This window comes from Phyllostomus discolor, chromosome 11, assembly GCF_004126475.2.
Source record: "Phyllostomus discolor isolate MPI-MPIP mPhyDis1 chromosome 11, mPhyDis1.pri.v3, whole genome shotgun sequence".
NCBI lineage: Eukaryota > Metazoa > Chordata > Mammalia > Chiroptera > Phyllostomidae > Phyllostomus > Phyllostomus discolor.
In genome coordinates this window covers 49826862-49843463 of record NC_040913.2, presented here as the reverse complement: position 1 = coordinate 49843463, position 16602 = coordinate 49826862, and the positions used below count along the sequence as shown (strand labels likewise).

The following is a 16602-nucleotide window of genomic DNA, read 5'->3' as shown; positions in this document are numbered from 1 at the left end:
GGAATTTTCTGTAAATGAACAGGTTTTTATTAAAATTAACTTTTGCTTAAGAATGAATACATAAGTACCTTTTATGTTGTAGTTATTTTGGGTCGATCATTTGAGAACAAAGGACTTCTGGAGGGAAAAGTTCAATACATACAGATTAGCTTTTACTTCAATTTTATGACTCCTCTTCTTTGCAAGTATTGACTGTTTATTTATTTATTGGGGAAGGGAGGGAGAAAGAGAGGGAGAGAAACATTGATTGAGTGCCTCCTGCACGAGTCCTGAACAGGGACCAAACCTGCAAGCTTTCCTTTGCAAAATGATGCCCAACCAACAACCACACCAGGGAGGGGCGGCTTTCCCATTTTTTAATAGTTTGGTTATTGTGTTTCAGTTCACATTTGTAGGGACTGCTGATGCTATATGTCCACTCTGTGGATATATAAGATTGATAAAGCAGTTTTCCTAGTTTCCCCTGAGTGCAGCTACCTTGCAAATTTGCTTACAACTAAAACTGTGGTAATGTTATACAACTGGTGCATTTGTCAAAACTCATAGAACTGTACATCAGAGTGAATTTTTACTTATAAATTTAAAAATATATTAACGATAAATATGTCAGGAAAATGCAAAAGCCAGAGAGGTGGTAAACAACAAAGGATATATTTGTTTACTTTCTTTGGTTGGTATAAAACTTGAGAAATCTTTATTGGTGGGAAAACATTTTGCTGCTTCAAAATTGAGACCTTTTAAGTATTGAGAAACACAGGAAGAAGTTAATCTTGGAAAATTTGTTTGTCTTTATACACTTAATTTGACATTGGTTAAGTCCAAGTTTTAGGACTGAACAATAATTTTGTTCACATAGTTCCTTGACATTAGTAGAGCTTGATTTGTATATTGGGAAAAAATTCACTGCCAAAAGAGGAGCTATGTACTTTAGTTTCTTGAAGAGTAAGTTTTATTGATTTCTTCAGACTTTTATGTGTTAGCCACACTTTAAGAAAAGGATCTGCCTTGGCTGGTGTGGCTCAGTGGATTGAATGCTAGCCTACGAACCAGAAAGTTACTGGTTTGATTCAGGGGCCAGGTCCCTGGTTGGGGGCATGCATGAGGCAACCAGTTGACGTATCTTTCACTCATTGATGTTTCTCTCCCTCTTTTTCTCCCTCCCCATCTTTCTAAAAATGAGTAAATAAAATCTTGGGGAAAAAAGAGATCTATAAATTCCTTTACTGTGAAGCATAGTCTTGGTATAATGGGACTAAAAAATCTTACTGTTGTCATTTAAAATTTTTGAGGCAACAAACTTGCTGTGGTTTCTTGGATTAGGATGTTATGTCTCAGTTTTCTGTAAAAGTCATCTGTGGTCACATAATTTTGTCATAAAGTTTTGAGTATAAAACTAAGTGAAGAAGAGAAAATAAGTGTTTAGCTTTTAAAGTGAATGATAAATTATAAACCAAATTTTAAATTTGGTTAAATTATAAACCAAAGTTTGTATGCTATATTATTAAAAATAGTACAGTAGGATCTGTCGTAATTTTGATGCAATTTGTTTGAAAAAAAGCGACTTTTCAAATAGTAATTTTTTCTCTGTGGTTCATTTTAAGAGCTGTAAGTTGATTATGGCTTTGGGATGACTGTTCTAAATTTTCCTGTGTGTGACATTTTTCCTCTTTACTTTTGATCATACTTGATTGGGTTAAAATTCTTTTTGGCTCCTCTTGCAGTATCCTCAGTTTTCTTCAAAGCTTCTCTTTCCCTTGGGTGCCCTTTTTCTCCTTATCCCAACCATGCATCCTTTGTTTTATTTGTTTATTTATTTATTTACTTACTTACTCACTATTTATTTACTATGTTTTGCAAGGATAAGTAAATTAGGTTTGCTTTATTGAATGCTGCCCTCACTACTTTTCTATTTTTATTGCCTACTCCAAAATCTAGCCTTAGCATAGAATTCTTAGGTAAAAGTTGATACCAGTAGAAGTGATAAAGTGTAGAACAAGACTAGAATTGGAGGCTATTCAAAAGTATTCCTTCTCTGTTCTAGAGAGGCAGTGTTTTACAGCTACTTGATAGTTTCTCTTAGCATACCAGTCTTCATAGCCATTCTCTTCCCAATGTTTTTCAAAGGTTGTATGATTACTTAATGTCACAAACAATTTTTTAGAAAAATCAGCTCATCACACATTTGCCATATGACACTAAATTTGACAGAATAATCTTGAATTATATATATCTATATCCTGTATCTCTCACAATTTAATTTAGAACTATAAACTAATTAGTCCTACAAGCTCAGCTTATTTTTAAATACTATTTATCTTCTAGATGTAGCTCTAATTGTAACTCTTAAAATTACTGTTAAAAATTATTTACTTATTTTGTATTATAAGATGGACTACATATTATTAGACCCTATATTTTGTTACTTTAGTGATAACATGATATATGTGTATACGTATATTCCTAAGTAAAACTGAATGAGGACGTTCAGCACTATTTTGGTTTTAAAACTTAAAGATAGAAGTTTTAAAATGTACATTTAAAAATAATAAACTCATACTGAGAACTGGTATTCTTTAAATCAGCGATCTCAAATATTTTGGTCTCAGACCCCATTATATTCTTAAAAACTGGGGATCCCAAGAACTTTTGTTTATATGTGTACAGTATAGTAGTATTTAATGTATTTCAAATGAAAATTGAGAAAAAATTTAAGATACTAATTTAAAATAACAAGGACAAACCTATTATATGTTAACAAATAATTTCTGAAAAATAACTTTTTCAAAACAGTGGGAAGAGTGGCATTGTTTTACAAATAGATCTCCTTAATGAATTACTGTTTAATAGAAAACACCTGGAGTCTTTATCTGCCTCTGCTTTCACCTGTTGCAGTAAGTTATTTTGGCTGAAATACACCAAGAAAATCAAATTTGACTTTACACAGATGGGTAGATGGTGAGGGGAGGAATATTTTAATAGCCTTTTCTAATAACTGGATCATCTTTGATATTATACTGAAGTTTAAAGATAGTTGAAGTATAGAACCTGAAGTCATATTTTAAAATATATTTTATTGATTATGCTATTACAGTTGTCCTATTTTCCCCCTTCACTCCCCTCCACCCTGTACACCCTCTCCCACCCATATCCCCCCCTCTAGTCATGTCCATATGTCATAAGTTCTTTAGCTTCTACATTTCCCATACTATTCTTACCCTCCCCCTATCTATTTTCAACCTACAATCTATGCTGCTTATTCTCTGTACCTTTCCCCCCCTCTCTCCTCTTCCCACTCCCCTGTTGCTAACCCTCCATGTGATGTCCATTTCTGTGGTTCTGTTCCTGTTCTAGTCGTTTGCTTAGTTTCTTTTGGTTTTGCTTTAGGTGTGGTTGTTAATAATTGTGAGTTTGCTGTCCTTTTACTATACATGTTTTTTCTTTATCTTCTTTTCTTAGATAAGTCCCTTTAGCATTTCATATAATAAGGGCTTGGTAATGATGAACTCCTTTAACTTGACCTTATCTGAGAAGCACTTTATCGTCCTTCCATTCTAAATGAAAGCTTTGCTGGATAGAGTAATCTGGGATATAGGTCCTTATCTTTCATGACTTGGAATACTTCTTCCCAGCCCCTTCTTGCCTGTGAAGTCTCTTTTGAGAAATCAGCTGACAGTCTGATGGGAACTCCTTTGTAGTTTACTGTCCCCTTATCTCTTGCTTCTTCTAGAATTCTCTCCTTCATTTTTACCTTGGCTAATGTAATTATGATATGCCTTGGTGTGTTTCTTCTTGGGTCCAACTTCTTTGGGGCTCTCTGAGCTTCCTGGGTTCCCTGGAAGTCTATTTCCTTTGCCAGAATAGGGAAGTTCTCCTTTATTATTTGTTCAAATACATGTTCAATCTGTTGCTTTTCCTCTTCCCCTTCTGGTACCCCTATAATTCGGATGTTGGAACGTTTAAAGATGTCCTGGAGGTTCCTAAGCTTCTCCTCATTTTTTTGAATTCTTATTTCTTCATTCTTTCCTGTTTGGTTGTTTTTTTCTTCCTTCTGGTCCACTCTATTCTTTTGAGTCCCAGTTTCCTTCCCATCACTATTGGTTCTCTGTGCATCTCCCTTCATCTCTTTTATGGTAACCTGCATTTTTTCATGTAATTTGTGCCCAAAATCAACCAATTCTGTGAGCTTCCTGACCAGTGTTTTGAACTGTGCATCTGATAGATTGGCTATCTCTTAGTCACTCAAAAGGATGAGCCATGGGGCATTGATCTGTTTTTCTGTTTGAGACATGTCTCTCTGTCTCTCTTTTTTTTTGGGAGGGGGGGTCTGGTGGCTCCTGTTCTGGTGAGGGGCAGAGCCTTAGGTGTTCACTGGGGCTGGGCACACCAGTCGCTAGATTGTGACATTGTATGTGGGGGCGGGGGCGGGAGGGAACAATGGTGGTAGCTCCGCTGTCCTGGGACCACAGTCCCTTCCCTGGGATCCTGGGCTGCATGCTCTGTCCAGGTCCACAATCGCCGCCTCACTGGGTCCGCCAGCTGCTGCTCACATACTCAGGGTCAACCCACTGCGATCCTGTGGGCCCTGGATGCCTTATGCGCTCCCGGTTGCCTTATGCACCCACTGCTTTCTGCGCCGCGACCTGTGCTGCAACCCACACCTGGCTGCTCCTCTCCACCCCTCCTACCGGTCTGGATGAACTGGTCTACTTCAACTTCTTGGCTGTCCGACTTCCATTCAGATAAATCTCTGTCAGTTCTGGGTGATAGTCTGCCTCTAAATTGTTGTTGTTCTAATCTTGGTTGTGTGTGGAGGTACGGTATGTCCACCTATGCCTCCATCTTACCGGAAGTCCCCTCCTCCTCCTTTCCATATTTTTGAACATACTGATCTTTCTTTTGATCTTTTACCCATGCATGATTTATAACATGCATTGGTGATTTGAACCAGTTTGTTCACTGTGTTATGTAGATCTCCAAATCTCTTTGTATTTTGTTGTATACTAACCCCCCCCCAAAAAAACCCCCACACGTTTATTAATATTACTGCTTATCTCATTAGAAAAGTCTTTGATTAATGAGAAGCTGTCAATGTCCTAAGTGGCAAACAATGTTTTCCAAAAGTCTTGTTTTCACTCAAAAACTCAACTTTTAGCATTGGCAAGAAATACTGTCATTTTTTTCTTGAAGTGATGAGCTCCTTTTTTTTTTGTTTTCAAGAAAATATCTGTCAGATACCTAATCTGAATGGCCATAGTTTAGTTATTCATTCTTTCTGTCCCATGACAAAAGCAGGTGGTTCATTTCAGCCTGCAACTCAGGCACATGTGTTTTTTGTTCTGGCAATTTCTCCTGGTATGTGGCAGAAATGTGTGTTTACTTTCTATTTTATGAAACAGGGGTCAAGATTTAATAAAATGAATAATTCTTACTGCTTCATTAAGAACATTCTTGCCCTGGATGGTGTAACTTAGTGGATTGAGTACCAGAGTGTGAAACAGAGGGTCGCTGGTTCGATTCCTAGTCAGGGCACATGCCTGGATTGAGGGCCAGGTCCCCAGTAGGGGATGCAGAACAGGCAACCACACATTGATGTTTCTCTGCCTTTCTTCCTCCATGCCCTCCCCTCTAAGAATAAATTTTAAAAAAGTATATATATAAGAACATTTGTAAATGAAACTAGCTATCCCCAGTTTGATGCAGTGTTGAAGAATGTGGACTAATAGTACAGTTCAGTACTATGTAGTGCCTTGTGTGATTCCTGCTGACACTCTAACAGTGTCTGCTCACCATTGCTTTCACAGAGCAGATGGTCAACATGGTGCCAAAAGCAAGGGGCATCCCAATATTATGAAAATTGTATTGACCTAATGATGCCCTGAAAGACTCTTAGGGAAACCCAGGTTTTTGCCTACCAGGTTTTGAAAACTGATGCTCTAGACAGTACAAGATGGCTTTGACTACTGTCCTGGTGGCTTAAAACTCATTTAATTTTCTAGGGAAGAATGAGTGGCAGCTTTCTCATATTATTTTTTTACCTGTGGTGTTAATTGTAATTTTGCCTTTGAAATAGAAAAGTGCCATTTTTAAGTAAAAGTCTGCATGAAAGTACATGCTTGGATTTATATTTCTGTGCTGTTTCTTTTAAATACCACATTTTATAATTGTGGGCCCAGACTAAAGAGCTTATTCTCTTCAGATACTGAGTAGCTTTGTCTCTGACGGCTAGTAGTCAGCTCTCTCTATTTTAAAAGAATCAATTGGGTGCTGCTGGCTCAACTTGCAATTGTCCTAGTCCTAACCCTGTCTCAGCCAAAGACTGTTGTTGGAAAGTCCACACAAAGGCCTGTGTACAGGGAGCCCTACTAATAATAAGCAGCGTGTTCTAGCCTCAGCAGATTAAATCTGCTTTGGTGTGCATTCCCTTCCCAAATTTCTCACTTATTCCCTTTGCCTTGTTTAAGTGAAAGATCATTTTTAAGGTCTATGAATATAGTTTCTTCTAATTACTACACAGTGCAAATGGAAGATTACTAGAATAAAATGAAATGTTTATTTCTCTATGGTAGGATGTGATGGAGCTGCTTGAAGAAGATCTTACGTGCCCGATTTGTTGCAGTCTGTTTGATGATCCTCGAGTTTTGCCTTGTTCGCACAACTTCTGCAAAAAATGTTTAGAAGGGATTTTAGAGGGAAATGTACGGAATTCATTGTGGAGATCACCTCCATTCAAGTGCCCCACTTGCCGGAAGGAAACTTCAGCTTCTGGAGTCAATAGCCTGCAGGTTAATTACTCCTTGAAGGGTATTGTGGAGAAGTATAACAAGATCAAGATCTCTCCCAAAATGCCCATGTGCAAAGGACACTTGGGGCAGCCTCTCAATATTTTCTGCTTGACTGATATGCAGCTGATTTGTGGGATCTGTGCTACCCGTGGTGATCACACTAAACATGCCTTCTGTTCTATTGAAGATGCCTATGCTCAGGAAAGGGACGCCTTTCAGTCCCTCTTTCAGAGCTTTGAGACCTGGCGTCGGGGAGATGCTCTTTCTCGCTTGGATACCTTGGAAACTAACAAAAGGAAATCTCTACAGTTACTGACTAAAGAATCAGATAAAGTGAAGGAGTTTTTTGAGAAATTACAACACACATTAGATCAAAAAAAGAATGAAATCTTGTCTGACTTTGAGACCATGAAGCTTACAGTTATGCAAGCCTATGACCCAGAAATTAACAAACTCAATACCATCTTGCAGGAACAGCGAATGGCCTTTAACATTGCTGAGGCCTTTAAAGATGTGTCAGAACCAATCATATTTCTGCAGCAGATGCAGGAGTTCAGGGAGAAAATAAAAGTAATCAAGGAAACTCCTCTACCTCCCTCTAATTTGCCCACGGGTCCTTTAATGAAAAACTTTGATACCAGTCAGTGGGAAGACATAAAACTAGCAGATGTAGATAAACTTTCTTTGCCTCAAGACACTGACACATTAATTAGTAAGATTCCCTGGAGTTTTTATAAGTTATTTCTGGTAGTCATTCTGCTTGGCCTTCTCATTTTCTTCAGTCATGCTATATTCCTAGAATGGCCTTTATATGACGAATTCTCAAGCTGGAAAGACCATCTTTCACACTTCAGTTCCTATTTGACTAAATCACCTGATTTTGTAGAACAATCAGTTTTTTACTGGGAACAGGTGATGGGTGGGTTTTTCATTTTCAGTGAAAGATTCAAGAATTTTACTTGGGTGGTGCTGAATAATGTGGCAGAATTTATGTGCAAATATAAGTTACTGTAAAATCTGTTTCAAGTGCATAGTTCTCTCTTTTGTTAGGCATTTATTAAAGAACAGAGTAGCTCCCAAAGTTTTCCCTTCAAAAATAATATCTTAACACATGTTATTCAAATTAGGTAGCATAAAGGTAAGAGTGAAATTTAATAATACAGTCCTGAACACTCCTTCCTTTTAAAGAGTACTTTTGAAATAGGCATATTACCCCTTAATACTGATTGCATTTATGCTATGTCAAAAGAGGAGGGGTGAGAGTGCATGATTTAATATTGTATTGTGATAATGTAATAGTAATTATTCACTTAAGCATGTAATAAAGATTACTATTGTGAAGCAACTGTTTTTTTGAGTGAACATTCTTTTAAAAGAAAAACAGGTGGATTGAAGTTCCAGGTTTATATACCAAAGGTTGATTTTTGCTCAAGTGTCAATCTTGTCATAAGTGTACATTTTTAACAGGGTGGGGATTTCAGCTTGCCTATTTCTCCTTACTATAAATTTATCAACAAAGGAATTTGGTGATAAACTATAGAAATGTTAGGTGGCTGTACAAGCAAAGGCATAGGATTTTTTTTTTTAAAGAAGTCTAATTTGGCAAAAGCAGGAAATGCAAACACCTCCTTTTTACTGATAGCTAAGTATGTGTTATCCCAAAGTATGGCAACTGTACAACCAACTACCCACTTAAAGAATTTAAGAGTAGCTGTGATTCGGTGATGCAATTGGATGGAGTGTCATCCTATATACCAAAAAGCGTTGCTGGTTCCATCAGGGCACATACATAGGTTGAGTGGTCGACCCCCAGTTGGGGTGTATAGGAGGCAGCCAATCGGTGTTTCTCACTTTGATGTTTCTCACTGTCTCTAAAAATCAATAATTTAAGAGTAATAAGACTAATTTGAAAATAGATGAAACAATCCATTGGTTACTATAAAGTACAAAGTCACCACTGAACAATTCCTATATGTTCACATGAGATAAAAATGCTCTATCCCCCAAGAAGTAAAAAAACTTAATTTCTTTGTTTAGAATTCAGATGGAAACAAAAGTAACCTTATCTTAGAACTGCTCTCTAGTATACTTTATATCTGCCATGGAACATGAGTTTTCTTTGAAAGCCCAAATTGTCTTTATCCCCATCCTTTAATTTGGTTGACAGGAGATATTACAAGGGGAACAGGAAGAAAAAGATGGCAACAAAATTTAAAGTACAGAAGAATCGCTTTAGTTACAAGAGTCAAGTTAAGCTGCTAGCTAGTACAGGCAATGGCTGTCTCATCCTTAACTGATAATTCGTGATTGAAATTGCTGAAGGTATATGAAATGACAATGTTTTTCTGTAAATCTTATAGTAGATAGTAGATAGGTCTGGGGAGAGGGAGTACTTTGCTGTTCCCAGCTTTTTAAAAAATACAGGTTTACTTACCATAGCTTTTCATGGAGAATTTTGTTTTGTGTGCAATACAGGAAGGGGATCTACAGGGTCTGTCAAAAAAAACCCCTTTTTATTATAAAATCATAAACGTAATTCTGTAACACAACAATAATCACACTCAAGCACACTACGACATTTTAGGTGAAATGTTCAAATTAAAACTAAATTATTACACCCATATTATTACCCTACCAACCACGCTCAAGCAGGCCTTACTTCTCCCAAACCCTATATTTGACATCTATCCTTAGATATGTTGGCAGTTTTCCTTAAACTATCCAGTTTCCCATGTTTTTTTAAATTTTTATTTATTTTTTTTGTATACTGCGAGATCCCAAGCAACTCAAATTTCAAATACAGCCAAGGATACACTATTTGCTTTACAGTAGTTACCTGGAAATTTAGGACTTTTTTTTTTTTAAAAGATTTCATTTATTTATTTTTAGAGAGGGAAGGGAGGGAGAAAGAGAGAGAGAGAGAAACATCAATGTGCGGTTGCTGGGGGCCGTGGCCTGCAACCCAGGCATGTGCCCTGACTGAGAATCGAACCTGGGACACTTTGGTTCCCAGCCCGCGCTCAATCCACTGAGCTACGCCAGCCAGGGCAGGACTCTTTATTTCCCTCTCCCTTCCACCTATTAATCATGCATAGCTAGGAGCATTTATGGTTATAGTTTGATTTAAAAGTTCCTAAGACTGTGGCCGATAGTTTGTAGACTCTAGTCTGAAAAGAAGAATGAGTGGCCAGGAATTGGTCATTTTGAATGTGGGAAGAAAATCACAAGATTTTCTACCATAAAGCAGTTTCCTGCTTCTAGGTGGACAGAACATTAGATGGTGAGGCCAGGAATTCAAGAAGATTGGTAGCCAGATTTTTGCAGACAGAGATGGTGATTTATTTAGTTTCATCTTAGATTTTTTTGAGAACTCAATGGCATATATTACCCACTGATTTTTCAGACTATGTTAGGCTTCAGACGGGTGTTTTTCTATGAACTTGATTCTCTGGTTGATCTCAAACAAAGAACACCTGCTTCAACCAAGACCTGCTCTTGGGGAGGTGCATTTCCTAAATGGAAACACTCAGGCTTTTTTCAGGGTGGTTGGCTCTTGGCAGCAAAAACAATTGAGATGCTAAATGGAGGATTACAATGTTTATAGAGCACCTACCTTGTGTAGTAATCCTTGCTCTCCTCGGATAACCTTATTTCCACTGCCTTCACAAAAACCTTTCTATGACCTGGTTTTGCTGTGAGGCTCATACAGCATTACTGATAACTAAATTGTAGTCAGGTATTTTGTACTTTGAAACATCTTTCTTCTATACCAGTTCCTGATGTTTCCCCTCAAAACTGAAAGTTTTTCATGTCTGAAACTTTTCTTGGAAAAAATGATGACTCAAAATAATGTTTTGTGGTAACCAGTACAGTTGCGTAGAATGCATAGATAACTATTGTCGAAACTGGGATACTTTTCAGAGTGAAAGAGGGTATTGTTATTATATGGGACAATAGGAATAAACCAAACTGTCCAGGAAAATCTAGGACTGTGGTCACTAAAGTTGTAGGAGGAAATAAATTTATAGATGATGATCCATTCATTGCTAATGAATTTGGCTTAGGAATGAATCCCCCAACCCACCACACCCCACCCCAGGAGATTTGTTTAGTGGCTGTCACGGGGAAGGCTGTCACAGGGACCAACAGTAGTTTGTCCTGATCTTATACTTTATGTACATTTGCTTTTTTAGGCCTTATGATTTGATTACTGATTTTCCTCCATCCCACTTTATTTTTTGTCCCATTTTTTTCCCTTTTGCTCCCCTTGCCCTGTTGCCCCCTTCCCTCCAGCAATCTCTCCCTGCCCTTAGTTCATGTCTATGGGACATTGTGCATTAAGTCCATTGGCTTCTCCATTGCCTATACTGTTCTTAACATTACCCCTGTCTATTTTTTACTTACCCCGTTATGCCTCTAAATCCCTATATCTCCTCTCCCATTTCCCCCCTTCCCCCTCCCAGCTGATAACCCTCCAAATGATCTCCATATCTATGATTCTGTTCCTGTTCTAGGTGTTTGTTTAGTTTGTTTTTGTTTTGTTTTTTTAGATTCAGTTGATAGTTTTGAGTTTGATGTCATTTTACTGGTCATAGTTTTGATCTATTTCTTAGATAAGTCCCTTTAACATTTCATATAATAAGGGCTTGGTGATGATGAACTCCTTTAGCATTACCTTGTCTGGGAAGCACTTTATCTGTCCTCCCATTCCAAATCATAGCTTTGCTGGGTAGAGTTATCTTGTAAGTCCTTGCTTTTCATCACTTTGTATTGTTTTAGCCAGTCCCTTCTAACCTGCAAAGTTTCTTTTGAGAAATCAGCTGATAGTCTTATGGGAACTCCTTTGTAGTTAACACTCTGCCTTTCTCTTGCTGCATTTAAGATTCTCTTTTTATGTTTAATCTTTGGCATTTTAATTATGATGTGTCTTTGTGTGGACCTGTTTGGGTCCAACTTGTTGGGACTCTGTGCTTCCTGGACTTATATGTCTATTTCCTTTTCCAAATTAGGGAAGGTTCCTTTCATTATTTTTTCAAATAAGTTTTCTATTTCTTGCTCTTCTTCTTCTGGCATCCCTATGATTTGGATGCTGGCCCTTTTGGAGATGTCCCAGAGTCTTCTTAAACTCTCCTTGTTTTTTTGAGTTCTTGTTTGTTTTGTTGTAGTTAAATGTTTATTTCTTCCTTATGTTCCAAATCATTGATTTGAATCCCAGCTTCCTTCTCTTCTCTGTTGGTTTTCTGTGTATTTTTATTTCCCTTAGTGGAGTCTTCATTTTTTCCCTTAAGCTTTTGCCATATTCAATGAGATCTTTGATCATTCTGATCACCAGTGTTTTGAATTCTGCATCCAATAGGTTGTATATCTCTACATTGCTTAGTTCTTTTTCTGGGGTTTGTTCTGTGCCTTCATTTGGGCCATATTTGTCTCCTGATTTTGTCAGATTCCCTGTGTCTCTGTACTAGGTAGAGCTGCTTTGATTCCATTTTAGTGCACCTATTAAGTCATATGCCATGGAATCTTTGGTATTCACCAGGATGGGGCAACTGTGGCTCTTTGTGGGGGGAGGGGTTGAAGAGGGGACAATGCCGCTGCTGGCTGGCTGACTTCTGGGTGTTTGCCTGGCCCTTGCCCTGCTTCCAGTCAATTCATTCTCTTACCATATATGACTGGCGCCCCTCCAGCTGCTGTCCTGGTTGTGGTTCTCAGGGTGGGTGGGTTTGCATATGTATCAGAAGTTTCTTCCACTGCTCCAACTCCTGCTGGGTTTACAGCCAGAAGTTGTGGGGCTTTATTTTACCAGCACTGGAGCCCTGAGCTGTGAGGTCTGACCTAGGGCTGGGCTTGCTCACTTTCAAGGTGTCCCCCTGATTTTTATGCACCACAGTGCCATACCAAGTGATCTCTGCCCCAACTCCTCATCCTCATCCCACCCATCTGGATGAATATAGCTTATTTAAATCTTTGGTTGTCAGACTGCCATATAGTTCCAGGTGTTTTTCCATTTTAAGTTAGCTGTGTTCCTTATGATTGAGCAATGAGGCCAGGTGTGTCTACCTACCTCCCATCTTGACCAGAAGCCCCCAGTTTATTTTTAAACACCAGTAAGACAGATAGACATATCCCATGGCAAATTTGGTATCCTTTTACATCTCTGGCACACTTAGAGAACTGAAAATATTGGGATAGGGGGACCATATGGCAGCATGTGGCAGTTGAAGTGGTCCTAGTAGCAGAAGCCCATGCCCAGGTTCAACAGCGCAAACTCGAGGCCTATGCTACTCAGCTGCATTTGTTCATGTTCTCTCATGACCACATGGGTCGTGGCGTCTGGCAGCTCAGCCTAGACCTATAGCAGGTCATGGAGCCACTCACTGCACCCACCTGCAGATACAAAAGAAAAATTATCTGAAGGATTGTGTGGCAGTGGCTGGGCCTCTTAGGGTCACCCATTTCCTGATATTGAGCAAAATGGAGACTAATATCTACGTTAAGCCCCGCTTTGACCTTCCGGATCAAGTGCACACTGATTCATGATGTGGTCTCCTCCCTGCGCCACAGCTGTGTGCATGAGCAAGCAGTTCACTGACCCTTCTGGTGCCTCCTGGTGCTCAACAGCTTTGGCTCCCATGGCATGCACATGAAGCTTAAGGCCACTATGTTCCAGAACCTGTTCCCCTCCATCAACATACACCAGGTGAATCTGCATATCATGAAGCACTTACTTCTCATCAAATACAACCCTGACTCTGAGGATCTGGGTTTCCGCCACTATAGCATCAAAGTTGTTCCCGTGGGTGCAAGTCATGGAATGAAGAAGCTTCTCCAAGAGATGTTTCCCAACATGAGCGGCCTGCAGGACATCAGTGAGCTGCTGGCCACAGGTGTGGTGCTGTCAGAGAGTGAGGCAGAAGCTGATGGTGAGAACAACATCACAGAGCTGCCCCAGGTTGTTGCGGGGCATGGCAACATGCAGGCAAGCAGAGCACTGTGAGGCTTACCGAGATTGGGCCTCGGATGATGCTGCAGTTTATCAAGATCCAGGAGGGTGTTGGGGAGGGGAATATGCTCTTCCATAGTTTCATGAACAACACAGAGGAGGAACTACAGGCCATACTGGCAGCCAAGGAGGAGGAACTATGGCTCAAGGCCCAGAGGCAGGACCAGCTAGCTCAGAATGTTCAGTGTGAGCAGGAATGGCGAGATGCCCACAGGAAGAACTTGGTGGGCATGATAGCAATGCTGAGGTGGCCAGCCAGCAGGAGGAGGAGGATGAAGCTGAGTATTTCCACCAGGCAGTGGGCAAAGAACTTGAGGGAGACATGTTCCCAAAGGCCCAGTAGCGATGGCCCACTGGGCCTCCAGGCAAGAAACAGTGAGTAAAGCAGTGGAAGCCAGACCATGGCAGTGACCAGAGGCCTCTAAAGACCAAGGGCAGGCCCTGGGGGCCTGGGCCAAGCTGGGGCCTCATGGGGCTGCTCAGGACTGTGGCAGAGGTGGAGCAAAGCCACCTAAGATAGTAACCTGAAGCTGAGTCTGAACAGCTGATGGAATACCCCATATTGGGGCCCCTTAGATGCTGCCCTGGGCTCCTGCCTAGGTGTCCAGGTGCAGCCCTCAGTTTCATAAAGGACTTGGGTCCCCAACCTCTACACTAATAAACTCTGATTTCCCATGGGAAAACCCCCCAGAAAATATTGGGATAGGCTGTCAGTATGTTAAGGATAGATGCTCCTGAATCACTTACTCACTTTTTCCCTCTATTGTTCCTGGCTGAACCTTATGGCTAATTATCACTCTGCTGTCAGGGATTTCTTTCCACTTCCTTTAAATATATCTTAATGCTGTCCCATCATTATTTTACTAACTGAAAGTTGGGTTCAATTTTCAGAAGGAAAAAAAGGTCTGTATATGTTCTTTACTTACAGCATTTCAAATAAAGTTACCTATGGGAAGTAGACAAATTATTTTGGGATATTTTCTTCAACAGTAGTCATCAGGAACAACTGATGTTTGCTCCTCCCACCACATACCCCTGGGTTTTGCAACTGGAGAACACTGGGCAGTATAATTCTTAACTTTTTATACTTACAATTTCTTGCCCTTCCAAAAAGGATGAAACGTCATTTTGGGAAAAGAGAGCCAGATAAATTAATAGGCTGATTGTGAAAAAAAGAAAGACCCTCTCATTATCTCAAATGGTTTTATGATACCTCTATGCATAACTTTCTTTTCATTGGTGGGCACTAACATACTGGGTTGGCCGAGACATTTGTTTAGTTTTTTTCCGGACAATGGCTCCAGTTGTCTTTAACTTCATTAGAAACGATTTTGTTAGATTGTATTGTGACAGCAATCATGTCAGTATGCATTAAAATAATGGTGAATTTTGTGCAGCCATTTTAATATTGAAGATGGAAGACATGCAACATTTTTGGCATATTGTGCTTTATTATTTCAAGAAAGGTAAAAACACAACTGAAATGCGGAAAAAGATTGTACAGTATATGGAGAAGGTGCTGTGACTGACCAAATGTATCAAAAGTGGTTTGCAAAGTTTCTTGAACTATTGACATTTTGGCCAAACAATTCATGGCTGCGGGGCTGTGTTATGCATTGGAAGATGTTTAGCAGCATCCCTGGCCTCTATCCACTATAATCCAATAGCAGGAGATAGCTTACCTACTCAAAATATTCAAATCAATAAAGTTATTGGTAAGAAATAAAAATGTCATTTTTAAAATTTCTTTTATTATTGTTATATCAAAGTTGTCCCAATTCTCCTCTCTTGCCTTCCCTTGCCCTGCCCAACCACTGCTCCAACAGTCAATCCCCACCCTATTGTCCATGTTCATGTATCATTTACACTTGTTCATTGATTAGACCCTTCCCCTTCTTTTCCCCTTATCCCCCTCCCCCTCCCTTCTGGTAGCTGTCAGTCCGTTCCATGTTTCCAAATCTGGTTCTATTTTGCACCTTTGTTTGTTTTGTTAATTAGGTTCCTCTCATGGGTGAGATCATACACTATTTGTCTTTCACTAACTGGTTTATTTCACTTAGTGTATTATTCTCTAGCTCCATCCATGCTGTCCTGAAACATAGGAGTTCTTTCTTTCTGCTGAGTAGTATTCTATTGTGTAAATATAAGTTTTTGATCCAGTCATTTACTGATGGGCATTTAGGTTGTTTAGAGCACTTGGTGACTGTAAATAACACTGGTATGAACAGAAAGGTGCATACGTTCTTCTGAATTGGTGTTTCAGGATTCTTAGGGCATAATCGCAACAGTGGAATTGCTGGGTCAAAAGGCAATTCTATTTTTAGTTTTCTGAGGAAATTCCATACTGTTTTCCACAGTGCCTGCACCAGTCTGCGTTCCCACCAACAGTGTACTAGGGATCCTTTTCTCCAATCTGACCAGCACTAGTTTGTTGGATTGCCACTCTGACTGGTGTGAGTTGGTATCTCATTGTTGTTTTAATTTGCATCTGTCTGATGGCTACTGAAATTGAGCATTCTTTCATATGTCTGCAGGTCCTCTCTATGTCCTTGGAGAGGTGTCTGTTCAGGTCCTTTGCCTATTTTTCAATTGGATTGTATGTCTTCCTGCTGTTAAATCATATAAGTTCTTTCTATATTTTGGAGAATAAACCCTTGTCTGAGGTATCATTGGCAAATATGTTTTTTCCATACCATTGGTCCCCTTTTCATTTTGATGATGTTTTCTTTAGCTGTGCAGAAGCTTTTTAATCTGATGTAGCCTCCTTTGTTTATTCTTCCCTATATTTCCTTTGCTTTAGAGGATGTATTGGCAAAAGTA

The 16602-nt window shown here is 39.4% G+C and overlaps 1 protein-coding gene and 2 pseudogenes across 5 annotated transcripts in view; all 3 read left to right on the top strand.

Moving 5' to 3' along the window:
• TRIM13 (tripartite motif containing 13) overlaps positions 1-16602 on the top strand; it is a 34625-nt gene that overhangs the window by 6095 nt on the left and 11928 nt on the right. For 4 of the 5 annotated variants that reach the window (XM_028526629.2, XM_028526628.2, XM_036011358.1 and 1 more), the window contains one exon: positions 6567-8127. The exons of the other annotated variant lie outside the window; for it this stretch is intronic. In XM_028526629.2, the coding sequence (XP_028382430.1) occupies positions 6573-7796 (1224 nt within the window). In that variant the 5' untranslated portion in view covers positions 6567-6572 and the 3' untranslated portion in view covers positions 7797-8127. Of the gene's footprint in view, positions 1-6566; positions 8128-16602 lie in introns of those variants that run through there. 5 annotated transcript variants of the gene reach the window in all.
• LOC118497362 lies at positions 9844-11064 on the top strand (annotated as a pseudogene).
• Positions 12853-15159, top strand: LOC114508799 (annotated as a pseudogene).